The sequence below is a fragment of the Carettochelys insculpta genome, chromosome 1, assembly GCF_033958435.1.
Source record: "Carettochelys insculpta isolate YL-2023 chromosome 1, ASM3395843v1, whole genome shotgun sequence".
NCBI classification, from domain to species: domain Eukaryota; kingdom Metazoa; phylum Chordata; order Testudines; family Carettochelyidae; genus Carettochelys; species Carettochelys insculpta.
Window position 1 is genome coordinate 161,746,086 of NC_134137.1, and position 19,401 is coordinate 161,765,486.

Below are 19,401 nucleotides of genomic sequence, written 5' to 3' on the forward strand. Positions count from 1 at the left end.
GAAAAGTAATTCCGTGTTAAATGGTGTGAGCTGAAGGCACAGACATCCATTGAAGGGAGTCAGAGTCTCTGTGTGAAAGGTGGATGACTGCCTGTAATACTTTTGTTCTGAATAAATGATACAAGTCTGTCACAGACCCTGGGAAAGAACAGGATAGCAGATGCTGAACTAAATGCAGCTTTGCTCAGGTGATTGCAGTGAACTGCTGCAACCTGAAGTCTTAATCTCTGTTTTGGAGGGAGTGGACTGCAGGATCCTCTACCAAGGGAGGTAAAGACTAAAGGCCTGAAACTCAAGCAGGGTATCCTAAGGAGGCCATGAAGGGTCCAAAGTGCATTTACGGCAGGAACCATGAGATTGAGCAGTAGTTATCTATCAGATAGAGAACTACGGCAGAAATGTTAACAAAAATATCAACTGTTATTCATTGAAGAACTGTTGTTCAATAAACCTTTCTCCACTACTGTGCTGTACCATAAATACATTTATGAAAGGTACCATGTAGGTGTTGCCTGTCAGTGGCCTCTCACTCAGTTCTATTTATAAGATCTCATCAATTAACCATGTGGGATGGTTGATCTTTTTAAAAAAAATCACTTAGTCATAAATAAGACTTTGTCCATGAAAATCAGATTAGATCAAATGTATTAATGTAGGTGTTATCTGGCCCCCTTGCTATAGCATATTCTTGGTACCTCTTTTTCAAATACAAGCCCTGATGGAGCTTTCTGCTTGATGTCAAAATATCTAACACTAGATTATTGTTAAATATAAAGCTACATCATAATACACAATGGAGAAATAGCCCACTAAAGTCAATGACCATGGCAAATGCCCACTTTTGTTTGTATTAACAATGGAAAAAATCTTTACTCCCCTTAGCTAATTATTGTGGTGTCCCACAATATAAAATGTAAATAAATCCATCTCTTGTGACAGTTTTCACATTGTCATCTTACCCATGGTTTCTGAAGTCTGGCTGCCAACCACACGGAGAAGCATTGGCTGACTGCTATCTGACCTCTGTAAGGAGGTAGAAGGAGAAGATAGTGTTGTACCATTCACCTTGGCATCTGCCTGGGGCTGAGAGACCAAAATAAAATCAGGTGGTTATTCACAGTCAAACACATTTGAGCAAAATTTTTGTATTTTGATAATTTGTATCTATTCCGTGATGGCTACACAGCAATTTTATGCAATATAATTCAGTGGGCTAGTGATCCAAATTCTAATTTAAAAAAAAAAAAAGACTAAAAATGTATTGCATTTTACTGAGACATCAGTGGTCTTATCTTACACTTGCAATCTATAGTAAGATCAAGTTCCTCTCTCAAGATACACTTTGCAGATATTACTTCTTGATGTGCAACAGGTATTGATGACATTTCAAACTGAGCTTTGGAAAATCATTCTTTAGCACTCCAAAGGACAACCCTACAGACTCACCTGTTCCAGCAGCTGTCTCAGTCTGTGCAGCTGTGACTCCAGCTGTTTGTTATGATCTTCCAGAATCTGCATCCTGGCTTCCAGGCGGCCCTTGTGCTGTCGAAGCAACTTGGCTTCTGCAATGAGCTCAGCATCACGAGGACTTTGTGGGGAGATGGGCATCATCTCAGGTGGGGATGGCAGTGGAGAAAGTCCTTTGTGATCATGCTGTTGCTTCAATCGGTCATATTCAGCCTGTAGGTTTCTGTTGATGTTAAAAAAGCAGGGAGAGGGGGAGGGAGTTACCTCTACAAATAGACTAGCAAAGCACATAGCATACTCAGACTACAGCAGTCAGAATGCACCTGGTCCCACCACATCACACATAAAACTATAAGGAACAGACCCACAGTTTGGGATTTATGCTGACCCAAACGACCTGCTGTCAAGTTTGCTGAAACTAATCTCCTAATCTGGAGTTTGGTTTAGCAGCTGTAAGGTACCAACTTGCACGGGGATGTGAAAACGTTGCCCTGAAGCACAGACATCATTGTCAGGTCTGTGGTTCATATAAGAGTTCTGAACAGCCTTCTTAGCGTGTGGGTGGTAAGCGAGGGCTGGCTTTGCTCCAGAAGTCCCTCTCAAAGCAAACACTGGAGGTGTGGTTCAGATTCCAGTCTGCTGAACTTCGTAGTTAACAGCAGCGAGTCATCCACTGGCTCATTTCTAATAAGTGTAGTACTCTGAAATGTGCGCACTACTATTTGATCACAGAATACACAGTACACACAATACTAGTAATGCACTTGCATAGCATTTTGTCAGTTTAAACACAAATTCATATTTACATAACCATAGTGAAGAACATAGGCAAGAATTATCCTTCCTGACTTACAGATGAGAAAGCTTGGCAGAACTGGTTAGAGCCTTGTAAACCCAGGGTTGTGAGTTCAGCATTTGAGGGGCCAGTCAGGGGCAAAAATCTGCCAGGGACAGTGATAGCTCCTGCTGTGAGTGCAAGGGACTGGACTCAATCCCTGTGTCTAAACAGGCCCCTTCCCTTCAGAAGGGGCATGTTAATGAGTGGGTTCAAAAGATGCTAATGAGGCGCTTCCATGAATATGCAGCGCTTTATTAACATAATGGTGGCCACGGCGATTAGAAAGTGCGGCTTTTCGAATCGCATGCCGCCTATGGAGACAGGACCTCCCGAAAGGACCCCCCAGTTTTCAAAAGCCCCTTCTTCCTAACACCAGATAGGAAGAAGGGCTTTCGAAAACTGGGGGGTCCTTTAGGAAGGTCCCGTCTCCACGGGTGGTGCGTGATTTGAAAGTTGCACTTTCGAATTGCTGTGGCCACCATTATGTTAACGAGGTGCTGCATATTCATGGCAGCACCTCATTAGCATCTTTTAAACCCGCTCATTAACATGCCCCTTCTGAAAGGAAAGGGCTCATGTAGACCCAGCCAATGTGGCCCCTTCCAGTTCTATGAGATAAACCATATTCTATCTCCATATTAACTTGGATTTGAGTTCCGCACTTGCAACTCTGTGCTCATTCATCAGACCAAACTGCCTCCCTTACCATAAACTAGAATTTTAAACCAACTCATTAGTATGGGTGATCAAACAACAGAGGAACAGGCAATGAGCTGATCTGTTAAATTAGATGTATACTTCTGTTAATATTTTAATAGAGGGGCTATACATCACATTCTCTGAATGCTTCATATCTTCCACCAAAAACCACTTTACTCCCCTGCTAATCCTGCAATGGGTTAACTGCCCTTTCTAATCAGTTGCTTAAACAACATGCTCCACAGGATTAGTATCAGATGCGAGGACAAAGAATATCACACCGAAGGAATTCTACTCAGCACTTAAAAACTTTTCCCTGGTAAGCTGTTACTGGGTTTTCTTTTTAAGATCACTCACTGCACGTTCTGCAGAACAGAGGAGGTGAAAAACCAAGAGCCTAGTTACAGACCAAGCTGTCCATCTCACAACTATAAAATTTCATAGCAGTAATCTTTAAACAAAGGGGAAGCATAAAACTATATTGGGGTTTTCCTGCTGTTCTCCCTTTACCACTTTCCGAAAGTATCAGAGACCACTGTTCTACTAAATGCTCACTTGCCAAAAGTAGCAATCTAGATTTTAAACTCTTTTACATGCCCTCATGCAGATACAGCAGAAGCTGAGAAAACACCGATTTCTTTTTTTATTCCTGCCAGTGGACTCAAATTCACATTTACATTATCATCTAAAGGCTTAAAAACACACCAGAAATATTTCAGTACACTTTATTAAACTGAAGAAATGCTTAGAAAGATACAGAAGTATCTTCATAGTACATGACTGGTTCATTGAGGGGGTGGGAGGAAAAGAAGATGTATGTGGTTGTAACATAGGACAGGATTCTCCCCCGTGAAACTAAGTGGTGCTGAAGAAGCTGGACACCTTGTTTGCTCCAAGCAGGAATAGAGAATGTGCATGTCCTCTGAAGTCAAACATGTTATATATAGTGTCATATAGACAAGAAAGTGGTGTCAAGAATAATCAGAAGTTACTTACCAGTAACTTTTTCTTTCATTGTTGCATCTACATGATCATATTTGTGCAGTGGTGCTTTCCCACAATGAGATGAGGCATGTTCTAGACAGCAGTACCCACTGGGGACACTCCCCTTCCTTCCCTCCCATCCCCATCTTTCTCTTGACGAAAATTCTGAAGATGAAAGGGAGCATGTCTCCACCCAGCCTTCAGTTCCTCCTCTAAATTTTGGAATTCTCTCTCTGGCTGTGTCTACATGGGCACATATCTTCGAAACAGCCGGTATTTCGAAGATTACTAATGAAGCGCTGAATTGAATAGTCAGCGCCTCATTAGCATTAGGACGCTTTCGAAAGCACACAGCTACATGGGGGTCCTTTTCGAAAGGACCCTGCACCTTTTAAAATCCCCTTATCCTGATCACTGATCGGAATAAGGGGATTTCGAAAGGTGCGGGTCCTTTCGAAAAGGACCACCGTGTCGCCATGCCGAGCCGTGCTCTTTCGAAAGCAGTACTTTTGAAGCGCCGCAGCCAGAAGCGTCCTAATGCTAATGAGGTGCTGAATATTCAATTCAGCGCATCATTAGTAATCTTCGAAATGGCCATTAGCATGACTATTTCAAAGATTTGTGCCCATGTAGACACACCCTCTGAGAACTGGGGAAGATGTGCAGTGAGAATTTACACAAGTGACACACTCAAAGAACAATGGGTATTAACAGTGCCTTTTGTTTATTAAAAAAAAAATGCCACCTCCCCTGCCCCTGCCTCCCCAGCCACCAATCCCAGGGGCTGGGGCTCCCGAGGTGCCAGTACTCAGTAACTACAAGTACCAGCACAAAAAAAAACATTGGTTATTGGTAAGTAAGATCTCTCTTCATTGCACTTCCCATTTGCATGCAGGACAACACCCAGGAAGGCTGAAGAGTTCTAAACAAACAGGAAATGCCACATCAACTCTTGATCGGATGTCAAGGGAGTGTTACAAGTTACCACGGTTTCTCTCTCTCCCAGATCAGATCTTTGCAAGGGAGGTACTGTCGCTCAAGCACATGTAGGAGCATCCAGTAATAGCATTTAAAATTTCCTGGAAAAGGCAGAAGGCCTGCAATAAATGCTATATTCAAGATAGGTGAATACCTTTTGTAATATCCAGATGAATGAACACCCAGTGAATTATAACCATGGTATAAAAATGACTTGGGAAACAATGACAGATTAGTGGCCGGTATGATGTGAAAGTAGAGATTACGCTGGCTATATCTTATTTCCCATGTGGAATACAATTAAGAGAGGATTAGACATTTGCCCCATTTCTCACTAAGTCAACAGGCTGTAGCTACGGCTATGAGGAATGCCCCGTTCCTAGATAAGAAATCCCAACAGGTTTGTGAAACAAAATTCCAATCCCAAAGCAAGAGAGGTACGTACACTAGAGTGAATACTTCTGGGGCAGATGAATGAATACTCCTACTACCCTGTGATATTCATAGTACAGCCAAGTGTAGGGGTGTAAAGAAATCCAAATTCTTGTGGGGGAAGCCATCTATGCAAAACACCTACCTCAAGTAACACTCATGGTACATGGAGCAACCTTTCCATACAGGAGGGTATTTCAAAGTGAGCGAACAGAGCTCTTGCTCTCTCATGTTTTTTAAGCACACTGCTTAAAAGGAAAGCATCTCACAGATACTTGTGACAAACTGGCTTAATTTTGAATGCCAGCTCAGCCAGAAGAGGTGTCACATGAGCACTCTCACCTATTAAATACAGTTTTTCATGTGCTGTCTGGCCAACAAACAGCACCACACATGCAATTCTAAGGAACCAGTGTTCTAAATCAAAGGGCATGTCTACATTAGCAGCAGAGCTGTACCAATACAGGGGCACTGCTGTTAGGCTTGCTAGTGAAACCAGTGTGCGCTGATGGGAGAGAGCTCTCTCCAACTGACACAATGCAAACATCTCAATGATTATCAGCAGGTACATTGGCAGGAGAAGCTCTCTTACAGACACAGCGCTGTGCACAGTGGCACTTATGCCAGAAAATCATGTCTTTCACGGGTGTGTATTCTTCTTTACACCCCAGAGGCTATGTCTAGAGGACAGTGATTTGTCAACAGAAGTTTTTGTCAGAAGGTACCATTTGGGAAAACTTCTGTCAACAGATCCCGGCTCAACTGCCAAGCGGATCACGAGAGAGAGCTCTGCTCTGTCGACAGAGAGCAGCTGCTCTGCCTGGCTGCTGTCAGAAAAATGGCCAACCAGAAGCACAGCAGACAGGGATTCCAGGACACTGTGCAGCCCTATCTGTTGACGGAGGGCCCCATGGAATGTCCAGACTGGTCTTCTGTAGACAGATCTCTGTCAGAGGCATTATTCTTCATGGGGATCGGGGTACGACAGCTGTTAACAAAAGTGCTGTGTTCTGTTGACTTGGGAATCTGGACAAGCTGTGGGTTTTGTTGGCAAAATGGCCATTTTACTGGCAGAATCCTCTAGTGTAAACATAGCCTGAGTGACACGTGTTTTACCATCACAAGCGGTTGTGTAGACATGTCAGTTGAGACAACATCCCAGAACTACCGTTAGGCACTGCTGCTCCCTGACTGCTCAGAATCAAGGAAGCTGAAAACAATACAAAATTTCTTCCAAGACATCCACACTGGAAACTGACCCCTTGCCATGCTCAATCAGCAGATCAAAATCCACTACCTTAATGCCATGACAGCAGAATAGGTTCCAACATTTCAGCATCAGAGATGTGGCACCAGAGGACTAAAGCCAATAGGAACAGAGATCTTCAATGGCAAGAGAGTGAGATTCCAGGAATGTTTGCCACAATTTTTCCTATTTTTAAAGTTTATGTATTTTAAATGGTTCCTCCCTGGAAGCTGCAGGGATGTCAAAGTGCAGTTGTTGATTGTGCATAAATAAAGCAAGCATGCAGCTTCAGTAGACAACAGCTGAGCAGACTCCAAGAATGCTTTTTATTAGTCTGAGCTTTTGTAGGTAAAGACCTGATTCATCCTTTCGCCTTTGCCCACGAAAGCTTATGCGCCAAAATATCTGTTAGTCTATAAAGTGCCAAAAGACTTCTTGCTGTTTTTGAAGATACAGACTAACTCAGGTACCTGATACTTTTACTAGCCTATCTTAAGAAACAAAACACTGATGCTGGTGCCTGGAACTGACGTGTCTCCAGACGGTAATAGTCTTGGCCAGTTTTTAAGTCAAGGCAGTTTTTAAATCAGCCCCCAGTCAGAAGGCAGTCACGTTCAGAGCCAGTAAGTGGTACAGCACTGAAAGAGATGTTCACAAGCTGTCAGTGCTGTGGGTGTCTGGGCACTCAAGGAGACCTTGCTCAGGGAACTCAACTGAAGGGTCTGGAAACAACAAATACTATTCTGAGCACTGCTCCAAACCTCAGCCTAGAAAAAGAAAGTTCTACTGATTTCACTGGCAGAGAACTTAAAACCCTAGAACCTCAGCTGACTATTCCCGCAGGCTTCTGGAATAAATCCTCAGAGTACTGTTTACACAAGTTAAGCATCTGTCAACAGGAGACTCTGAGGACCCGGGGCCATCATGCTACATATATAGAGTTAGTGGTGCCAGGGACTCAGCATCAGGCTCACTCTACATAGCTGGGGGTGGGCACATAGGTGTGCGAAAAGGGCAGAAGGGCTCTGAGCTTTTTTTCATAGTGCATCACAGATCTCAAGTGGTGATAGATAACAGGATCTTTCCCATAGGATTCAGCTGACTGTGACAAATCAGAGAATCTGGGTGACACTGATGTAGGGTGTAACAGCCCTTTAGGAAATGGTCTTCACAATTCACAATGCTAAAATTGGACCCAGCTGACCTGGGCAAAACTAGGGATCTGGTGTTGGTGATATCTGGCAAGTGATATACCAAGCTAACCATTAGAAAACCAACGACCAACATCACAGCACAAGACTTAAATTGGAATCCACAAGGAAAAGAGGGTGCCCAAGAAACACCTGGCATAGAGACCTGAAGGCAGACTCTCAAAGATGGGATATACCTGGTCAGGACTGGAAGAGATCGCCCAGGACAGAGGACGCTGGTGAATGATCATCAGTGGTCTATGCTTCAAGATGTAGGCGTGGAGGAGGCTTACTAGCACTATACCAAGTTAATAATGCTGGGTTTTTGGATCCAGACTATGCTGGCTTTGAAAAGAGCAGAGGATCCCAGTGCCACTTGAGTTGGGTTTAGAATCTCTTCAGCTAGGGGTCAATGTAAGTACTGTGTACACTACGTTGACAGTCCTGGGATGCTGGCATTAGTCTCAGCCAGGTAAGGCCCAGCACGTGGATGCCATGTAAACTGGGCACAGAGTCACTCAGGCTCACTGGTATCCAAAGCTGAATTTACACTTTGCCAAACTTAGCTGGCTAAGTTTAAGGAGCCTCCCCCATCACTAGCAGTGTGTGTGTCAACCATTTGTCATTCAGACAACACCCTGGCCTGACAGGTAGAAAACAGCCAATAACAGAAGCCTGAAGAATATTCCATGTTTTCCAAGCTCACTGCAGGTTAAAATGGTACTGAAGGGTGGCTGGACTCATTTCCACTTTCATATCTGGGGTCAGGGGATGCACAGGGAGGGGCAAATGACCCCAAAGGCTACTGCTCTCCACAAGATTCTGCAGCTCAACACCAGCAGGTGCCAGTTCCACAAGCAATCTGAAGGAAAACAGCATGAGCTCAGACTGAGCTCTTTTGACAGCGTCATACTCTCTTGGCGTAGAACAGGTTGTCTCCAGCTAGGTGTTTACTTCTGGGTGCTGACAGCCATATTCTACCAGCTGATCTTATCATTCTAAGCATGACACAACAGAGAAAAAGGCAAAGGGCAAATAATAGAATCACAGAACGCTAGAACTGGAAGGGACACCAAGAGGTCATCCAGTCCAGTTCCCTGCATTCACCAACAGATTATCCCTGAGAGATGTTTTGTTTGTCTAACGTCTGTTCTTAAATATCTCCAACTACAGAGATTCCACAACTCTACCTAGGCAATTTATTACAGTGCTTAACCACCCTAACAGGGAGATTTTCTTAATGTCCAATCTAAGCCCCCTTTGCTGAGATGTAGGACCATTGCTTCTTGTCCGATCACCAGAGACTCAGGAAAATATTTTTTTTTCCTTCCTCCTTCTAACAACCTTTGATGTACTTGTAAGCTGGTTATGTCCCCTCTCCGTCTTCTCCTTCCCAACTAACTAAAACTAATTCTTTCATTCATCCCTCAGAAGTCATGTTTTCTAGCCTTTAATTAGATTTGCTGCTCACTGGGACTGATCTGTTTATTTAAAGTAAAATGAAAATGCAAAATTGAAGATCCTATTTTGAATGACATTGTAAGAATTTCTGACGGGGAAAAATAAATTTTCCAACTATTTTGTTAATAGCTCTGGAAAAATGACTTACCCTGTGTGGCAAAAAAAGAAACGTTGTTGCAGGCTAGACTTCTAAGGCACTGCTCATGCCAGTCAGAATTAGGCATTCATACTCAGAAAAAACAGCATTTCTCAAAAGCTTTAGATACAAAAGGGAAAGTAAAAGGGAAGGAGATAAAAGCTTAATCCTCTCAAAACAAGAGTGAGCAAGCACTGGCAATATTCTGTAATCCAGCCTTGCTCGACACAATTCAAGTCAGGTGACTATACCTTAAGAAATAAAATAGGAAGAAAAGTAGACTCAAGTCTCATTTCAACACTCAAAACATAAACAATATGGGGGACATGCAATTTAGCTTTAAACCCCTGCAGCTATAAGGAGTTTAATAGCTTCCTCATGAGCTATTAATAGCATCCATCACTTGTGGAACTCTGCCATGAAGCCTCTGGGGGTTCCATGCCAATCCCAAGCTTGGATAAAGGAGGAGCGTTGGTGAGATGCACAACGATGCACTGACCATGAAAAAACAATATGAACGAAATCTGATGCCGGCTCGAATGTCGCCTGGATAAACAAGGTCCACGACACCAACTGAGCGATTGGGGTGGGTAGATAAGTTGGTTACCGAAAGAAAATTACAACTAACACATATAGTATCAATTGGAGCATGGAACATCCGAACACTGTGGGTGACTGGAAAATTACAGCTGCTTCAGAAGGAGATGGAGAGATACTGATGCAACATATTTGGACTGGCAGAGATGCATTGTGCGGCATCAGGAGAGATGTGTGGTTGCAAAGTCATTTGGTCAGCGAACGAAATGAAGCATGAGGCAGGAGTTGGAATCCTTCTTAGCAAAACAGCTAGAGGAGCATTGTTAGGATACAAACTAATGTGTGCAAGACTGATGGTAGCGAGAGTCGAAGCAAAACTGTTCAATATCTCAGTCATTCAGGTGCATGCACCCACATTGGACAGTACAGAGGAAGAGATTGAGCTATTCTATGAAGACTTGACAAAAACGCAGGAGGAGATACTGAAGAAAGATGTGTTGATCATTGGAGGAGACTGTAACATTAAGGTCGGAAGAGATAATGAAAGTGGGGAGAAAGTCATGGGAAGGTTTGGATACGGAGAAAAAAAATGAATGAGGCAAGAAACTACTCGAGTTTACTATGGAACATGAGATGGTGATCTGCAACACCAGATTCCAACACAAGGACTGTAGGACGTGGACATAGCAATCAAAGGACAGGAAGTCCAAGAACATGATCGGTATGATTTTTATAAGAAGATGGCTAACATCAGTACAGCAGCGCCGAACTTTCCAAGGAGTAGATATAGACTCAGACTGCAGTCTAGTGACCACAAACATCAAGATGAGACTCAAGAGAAAGTGTAAAATATAGTTTAAGAAAAGAGGTGTGGTGAGGTTACATGAAGAAGAAAGAGGGAATGAGTACAGAGCAGCACTCAAAGAGAAGATTAGAAATGCGACCACAAAGAAAGACTTAGATAACAGAGCTGAAGGGATAGCCATCGTGACAGCGATAGAAGAGGCAATTGAGCAGACTGTTCTGGAAGAAGAGAAAATCAATAAGAAGTGGACTATGGAGGAGACACTGAAGTTCATCCAAGAGAAGAGAGTGTTGAAGATCAGAAGGGATGTTTCTGAGCGGGCTGAACAGCAATATAGGGTGAAATGTAATGAGGTAAGAAAAGCATCCAAAAAGGATAAGGTGAAATGGTTAGAGACATGAGTGATAATGAAAGATTCAAAGAAAAGAATACTGGTATTCGAAAGGAGTAGTTACAGAAACAGCCTGAGAATACAGTGGACGCAGAAGGTCACCAGTGAGGAATTATATAGGAAGATACAGCTGAAAGAGAACCTACTGCAGAAGGTTATACAACACAAGTTACAGGTATTCGGGCATATCTGCAGAACAAATGACGAATGAAAAATCAAGACCCTGGTATTCAGCATAATGGAAAGTTCTCCTTCTCCCCTCTGCGCTCCTGGCTTGAAATGTTTTGACTTGGGTGGATGGCTTGCTTTTTTCTATGCATTTTCTTTTTTTTCTTTTTTTTTTTTTTAATTCCTCAATGATTCATAATGAGGTAGCCCACATCCATTTTATAAGAACTAAAACTCTACATAATTGCTTTATTTATATTTTATTAACTGTCCAAAAGTTCCCAGGTGTATATGCTATATACATGAAATATACAACCAATTGGGAAAAATCTATACTTTTTATAGTCTGTATAGCTTGGGCTACACTGAGCTGTTGTGCCAGAAGCTCGACACAAATGAGTGGTCTCGAAAACGCAAATGGATGCTTGCTTGAATATTCACATAACTAATGTGCATATTTGCATGAGAGCACCCTGCTGGCAGAAGCTGCAGCTGGCAGAAAACAAGCATGTAGACATGATTTTGTTGGTGAAACCCCTCTTTGTCGGCAGCCCCTTATCACTGGAAAAAATCAGGAGTAAGGGGCTTTCAACAAAGGGGTTTTGTTGCTGACAGAACTACATCTACTACACTGCTTGTTTTCACGCAACTATGCAAATTAGCCATTTGCATTTTTGAGACTGCTCATTTGCATCAAGCTGCTGGCACTACAGCTCAGTATAGCCCTAGCCAATGAGAATGTCATGGTCTCCTCTCGCTCTTCAGTCTCACCACTGCTCAGTAAGAAGAAGCGTGCGAATCTGTAGCTCCTTTAATCTGGAACAGCCTTTTTGCACCCATCTCTTACTGAGCCTCCCATGTCATCTCAAGTTTGTCTTTTCTCCATCACCTGTTCTTCACTTCTCACTCTATTGTTTATTATGTCACTGCAGCACATATAAAGCAAATCTGCCAAATATCAGCGTACTGGCCTTTGAATGATAGGTAAGCCTATGAAGTTTTATTAAGCTCTGGATGCTGATGTACCAGACATGGAGTGAGAAAAAAGGGTCAGTCAATGCTTTTCCAAAGGCATAGTGGGGAAGACACAGGAGCCACTCAGTTCTCATACTAGAGATCAGGCTATAGGCATCACTGGGGCCCCCAATGTGCTGCACACACACCCACATAGGGGCTTTAAGATTTTACAGTCTGAATTAGTACAACACCGAGAGTTACAAATAAATGGAGAGAACGGAAGAACGACGAGTCGCAAAGAGTAGCTCTGAGCATAATTTACAGGAGGTTTTGTTAAGGACTCTCATAGCACAGTTGTGTGCAGAGCTCTTGTGTGGACAGAGAAGTCAGAAGTGGTATTTGTGGGGGAAGCAGTTATCTGTGGTTCTGTTACAGCATAGTTCTTGTACTGATGCATGGCACTTAGTCTGTGGCACACACTTAGCAGAAAACGAAAAGAAACTGCACACATAGCTTTGTCTTTTTTCCCTTTTCCTAGGGCTATGTGGGTGCCAGATCTGTCTATTTCAGGCTGATCGAATTTTTGCCAACTGACAAAGCCTCCCAGTGGCTGTTCTGGCAGTCAAGAATCAGCACAGCTTAATGAAGTCTCTGTGAAAACCTCAAAGCTGGTGGCTAGGAAACAGTGTGGTATAAGAGCCATTGCAAGAGATCTGTGCAACCCAAAAAATTCCAGATGCTGAGGGAATCTGCAGTCTTGCAAACCCTTGTAAATATTGTGCTCATTTTGTGATAATGAATGATCTTCTAAAAATACTCAGCTCCCAAGGCAAGTAATTACATGAAAATCTCACTTTCAACAGCAGCAAAAATTCCTAACCCTCCTGGCAGAGGAAAAAAAACCAACAACCTGAAATGGTAAATCAAGTGCACCCGAAAGGCTTAGCAAGCACAGAGCAAATCAAAGACCCTCCAGTTCATTATTTTCTTTAACTCTTATGACTTTGGTGGACCTGACTCAAGAATTTTCAGTTCTCGGAGTCTCAGTACTAAATCTGCCACGACCAGATCTGCCTGGTTTAACGCTGACGTATGCTGGCTGAGTGAAGCAAGAGTCCCAAAGTACCAGAGAGACGTGGCTACGCTGTTTTGATGCCCACCTGAGTCTTTGCTATGAAAAGTAAAGAAAAGCAAGGAACAGAAAGTTAAATTGAGAGGAAATGAAGGAAGAGGTATCTGCCATCAAAGGATTAAGAACATGGTGACATAGTTAAAGTATCAAAAATGTACATCTTCGCTTATGTGGTACATTATTCAAAGGACCATCATGAGGCCTGTGCACGAAGGCCTAAGGGTACAGGAGAAATTGCCTCCTGTATGAAGTTACTGCATAGTTACACCACAGCTCCTTTATCTTTCAAAAGAATACTATTCTGAAGTTATTTCACCCCCCCTAAGGCAAATATACTGTCCAACTGGTTATTTTTAAGAAAACTCTCCTCTCCAGGTGTCCATGGCAGAAGATTTACACAAACCTCTCTCCTTTAATGGCAAAAGCAAACTAAAGAAACTTTGAAGGGGTATTTTGAAATACTCGCTGATAAAAAAAACTCAGTACACAGAGAAGCATAATACAACCCTGTTTACAGCTTGTAATGAGTAACCCTATAACCAAAAACTTAAGTGACCCATATTTCCCTTTGAAGTTTTATCATTACAAAGGTTCTGCATAGCAGGTAAACACAATAGTGCTGATTCATGATTGCATCACAGGCATGAATGACCTCTATTTGTTCCATTTCATTCTATCATCTCTCACATATATAGCAGAAAGTGAGAGTGAGAACATGTGCAGAAGCTTAAACAGAAAAGCTTAATAAAACAGACATTCTAACAGCAGGGTTCTTAGCTTCCCTTTTGCCCCATTATGTGTATCATGTTGATGTAGCTATGGTAACTGCTTGAAGGTATCTCTCACCTGTTTTCCTCCTCCAGATCTGCTAGGATTCTCTCTAGCTCACCTCTTTCTTCACTCTCCAGGGAAATGAGAATCTGGGCAGGACTGCGAGGCTGGCTCAGGGGGGATTCCTGGTTCAAACTTTGGCAGTAGTGCTGGATTAGCAAATGTTCATCATCTCTGGAAAAACACAGAAATAACCCAAAAGCTGCTTCCTTCATCTTTGTTTTTAGTTTTATGCTTATTGGCAGAAGTCAACGTACAGAAAAATCTCTTAACCCCTGAAGAAATTTGGGTGGATTCATTCCAATTAGCAGGAAATTAGTGTACTTGTACTGAAATTTGCTCAAATGATTAAATCAATCAACCACATGCTCTGCCTGTTTGGGATTCACCTTTGCCTCCCCTCCTCAGGTGATGCAGTCACAGCTCTGGTGCAGCTGAGGGTCTTAGTCATCATGTTTCACCTTGTCTGCATCTAGTACATAGTCAGACTTACTCATGCTTGCATTAAAGAATCACCCCCTTATGCCACATGTCATGCCACTGCAGAAAGATGGGTGAAAGCAAGGCCAAAGCATTTATTTTTACCTATAGTCTGTATATCCATTCTTATTACTAGCCCTTCAACTTGCATCATCCTTCGTCCCCTTTTTCCTTTTCATTTCGTTTTACTAATATTTTTACCAAATATTACAGATTTTTTTATTGCATGGATCATATTATTTTATGGTTGGTGTTACTGAAGTTTATGTATCCTATTTTAACAAAAAAATTAAAAGATTCTTTTTCAGTCATTCTTATACAGAGACAACTTATGCTAAATTCACTAGGTCATTGGACTTTCACTGATTATGTCAGTGACCAAGCCACACTAGATCACTGTTCTTATAAAGTTTCACCAACACACAGATTATGTTCACACTTATGCATGCAGCAAGCATGTTAATTTCCTTTTAAAAATATTTGAAAACATAAACCAGTTTTCTTATGGCTGCAGTGATGTTGGGCATGTGCCACTTTTCAGAAATCTAAAGTTCCCCACAAAAAGAAATTAAAAAGCCTTCCTTGCATATGCCCAAAATTCACTGGGAGTTCTGCATGTTTAAAAAAAAATTGTGTGTGGGCCCTGTGCTAAACTGACACCCATCAGCAATAATAGTTAATATCATATGCAGGGGGGAGCGGGGAACAGGATTTTGGAGGAGGAGACACCAGGGTAAACAATGGGAATGGAATTTCAAAATAAGTAATTTTGTATAGTTTGTTTCTTGTTTGATTGAGCATCTAAAATATATCTACGGTCAATAATGCTGTTCTAAATTTTATCCCTCAAAGCATCAGAAAAGCCTTTTTTTAGACTAAGAGTGCTAAATGATTTAGGTCATGCTAAAATTATTTGAAACAAAAAGCAGTCAAGTAGCACTTTAAAGACTAGGAAAATAATTTATTAGGTGAGCTTTCACGGGACAGACCCCCTTCTTCAGACCATAGCCATACCAGAACAGACTCAATATTTAAGGCACGGAGAACCAAAAACAGTAATCAAGGAGGACAAATCAGAAAAAAATGATCAAGGAAAATGATCAAAGAAAAAAATGATATTTCTGATTTGTCCTCCTTGATTACTGTTTTTGGTTCTCTGTGCCTTAAATATTGAGTCTGTTCTGGTATGGCTATGGTCTGAAGAAGGGGGTCTGTCCCACGAAAGCTCACCTAATAAATTATTTTCCTAGTCTTTAAAGTGCTACTTGACTGCTTTTTGTTTTGATAGTATATAGACTAGCATGGCTCCCCCTCTGTTAAAATTATTTGAGTTAATAAAAGCACCTGACACATCTGAGAGTTCAAAACAGACAATCCTTTCTTTAAAATAACAGATTTTAAAGAATCATTAATGACTATGTTTAACATTTCCATGCAACATTTCAGCCTAGAGTTGATCCATAAAACTAAGTTACAAATCTGTGGAGAGAAGAACTAAAGGGAATAAAAGTTGATAAAGGAGAATTTTTTAAAAATAATTGTTTACTTGATGTATTTGACAGCATTTTGTGTAGGCTCAAATTCACGGTTTACCTCAGTAGGTAAAGCAAAATGATCAAAAGCTCCTAAGAGCTCATAATACTATTGGTCAAATCACAACTGCTGTGACCAATGCAGCAGTGTCTATGTAGCGAGTGTAGCAAAAATAAACTAAATCTCTGGCAGAGTGACTCCACCTCCCTGATAAGAGGTGGAATGTATGTCTAGGAGGCTATGTCTACACTAGCCCCAAACTTCGAAATGGTCACGCAAATGGCCATTTCGAAGTTTACTAATGAAGCGCTGAAATGCATATTCAGCGCTTCATTAGCATGCGGGCAGCTGCGGCACTTCGAAATTGACGCGCCTCGCTGCCGCGCGGCTCGTCCTGACAGGGCTCCTTTTCGAAAGGACCCCGCCTACTTCGAAGTCCCCTTATTCCCATCTGCTCATGGGAATAAGGGGACTTCGAAGTAGGTGGGGTCCTTTCAAAAAGGAGCCCCATTGGGACGAGCTGCGCGGCAGCGAGGCGCGTCAATTTCGAAGTGCTGCGGCCGCCCGCATGCTAACGAAGCGCTGAATATGCATTTCAGCGCTTCATTAGTAAACTTCAAAATGGCCATTTGCGTGGCCATTTCGAAGTTTGGGGCTCGTGTAGACATCGCCGGAGAGTGTCTGTGCTTCACATGGGATGGTGTAGACAATGCTGTAAGTTGACCTAAGCATGTTGACTTAGGGTTATTCTACAGCATTGTAGACTAAGGGCATATCTACACGAGACCTTAAAGTCAATTACAGGTGAACCGATGTACAGTAACCCTCGAAATGCGCTATTTCGAATTGTGCTTAACTCTCATTAACACGAGTGAAGTGCAACTCAAAATCCCGCTCCCCCCAGCCCTTGCTCAACCATCCCCGGCCTGCATGGCCCCAGTCCAAACCTCCCCACCTTCGCCACAGTTCAATCCCCTGGCCACAGTTCAAACCTCCCGTGGCCCAGCTCACCTGCCTGCGCACTAGTTCAACCCTCCGTGCACAGCTCTGGTTCAACCCCCCGTGCCCTTGTTCAAACCCCACCCCCAGGCATGACTCCAGCTTAATTCCACTCCTTGCTTCCCCCACAGCTCTAATCCACCCCAAGCTTAACCGTCCTGCCTCCCTCCCACAGTCCCAGGCAATCTTCAGGTTTAACGCTCTCCAACTCCCCCTCCACACCCACCCTAGGACTTACCTTTCAAAAGTAGCTCCCAGTGCTCCTGCTGCTTCCCTGGCTGCAAAACATGCATTCCACTCACAAAAAAAGCACCCTCCTCCCAGTTACCCCCCTATTACACGAAATTCCAGTTACGTGAAGGTGTGTGGGAACATAATCCTTGCATAAACTGAGGCACTACTGTCACCTACGTTTGACTTGATGGGAGATACACTCCCATTGACCTCCCTTACTCCTCGCAATACTGATGAAAAATACTAACGGGTCAACTGTTGACCCGTTAGTTCCATTACGCACATCCTCCCTAGGTATATGAAATTGAACTCCAGAAGATTGACCCTTACTGGCTTGATTTCCCAGGTAGTGTAGATGTACCCTAACTGATTTAACAATCCAAAACCCACTCTCACAAGTGATTTGAGTATTTAGGAACTTAAGTTCAATTACATTGAGGTGCTTAATTTAGTACTTAACTCTATTTTTAAAATAGGGCTTGAGGCATTTGAAATTTTTGTATCTTTTTGTATGTGTATTTCACATAGAAGCAGGGTGCAGAAAACCATGAGTTTTTAACACTCTTTTCCTACCCCTACAAGGAACTATGACCATAAAAGCACAAAATTTGCAAGGGGACAAGTTTCAGCAAAAGTGACTAGATTTCAAATGGCTGCATTCTTGGTCCTTCAAGTACAAAGCAAAATAAAGCCTATTTGTATTCTTCCACATCCTGTCCAATAAGGCTTTTGATTTTTAATATTTAATAGCTAGCATGAGCTCATGCTGCGGTTGCTTGCAATGTAATTGAATTATTTGTAGACCAACTCTTTTTAGTATGACCCTGATGGCCCCTCAAAGGCTGCACTGACATTTCTAGCATCCAACATTTTTATGTGCTTTTAAGTTGAAAGTTCACAGGAAAAGGGAAAACTTCAGACTACCATGTAATATTTCATTTATGAAATATGCTCTATGAGAAATTGGTGTTAGAAGACATACCACTGAAGTGTGCTGACATTTCATCATCTGCTGTGCATGTGAAGCTTTGAGTTATAAATCAAAAAATCCAGTCCTTGGTATGCATGGGGGTGGGCTATGGAAAACAGCACAATTGAACATTCCACAATATGATCATACAAGAGTTGTAGGTGAAGCAGAAAATACTGTGAACTCAGTATTATTGGCACTGCATTGCAAGGTGCCCAGCCTCTATAAGTAACTGCATATCAGAAATATATGTCAGAGAGACAGTATACTTACATGCTCTCATTAGGAGAAATACTGTCATTTAGGTAAGATCCGTTGCTGTTCTCCATTTCTGCTAGCCTGTGGAAAATAGAATATCTCAGTAAAACCCATAAGTCTCACTGCAGATTTTTCTTTCAAAATTTTCCAAAAACTTCCAAATACATAACATTTTGATCACACTGAAGTCAACATATTAGAGACCCTATATTTGGAAACCTGGACAACCTCTCACTTGCTGCAACTTAAATGGGCTTGCAAGTGGCTGCCACACATAACTGATCATTCATTACCAATGATCTATCTAAATTAACCTCTAAGTTATGTAATTACTCTTCCTAGTCAAGCAGACTCTGCTATGAAAGAGGTGTTAAGATGCCATAGGCTTCCATACATTATTCCATACCTAACAATGTCATCACCACAGCTTAAGTGACCTGTACATTTCCAGCTTGTTGAGGACATTTATTTCCTTTTGAATGCAGTATGTATTTTAGAAAACATTTAGCTTGATCTCATTATTTTTCATCTGATCATGTATTTTACGTGGCACCCATGCTGAAAATTTCCCTTCTTTGGGAAAAATAACTACTTTGCATTGCAGATGTAAGTATTTACCCCACTGTTCAGTTCTTAAGACACAAAAAGTCCTCTTAAAAGGGGGGTAAGCAAGCT

General features: G+C 42.2%; 1 protein-coding gene across 14 annotated transcripts in view; it reads right to left on the bottom strand.

Moving 5' to 3' along the window:
- DMD (dystrophin) overlaps positions 1 to 19,401 on the bottom strand; it is a 2,199,436-nt gene that overhangs the window by 25,374 nt on the left and 2,154,661 nt on the right. For all 14 annotated transcript variants that reach the window (XM_074994601.1, XM_074994607.1, XM_074994584.1 and 11 more), the window contains 4 exons: positions 18,742 to 18,807; positions 14,268 to 14,426; positions 1,447 to 1,690; positions 960 to 1,083 (listed from right to left, as the gene is read on the bottom strand). In XM_074994601.1, the coding sequence (XP_074850702.1) occupies positions 960 to 1,083; positions 1,447 to 1,690; positions 14,268 to 14,426; positions 18,742 to 18,807 (593 nt within the window). The remainder of the gene's footprint in view (positions 1 to 959; positions 1,084 to 1,446; positions 1,691 to 14,267; positions 14,427 to 18,741; positions 18,808 to 19,401) is intronic.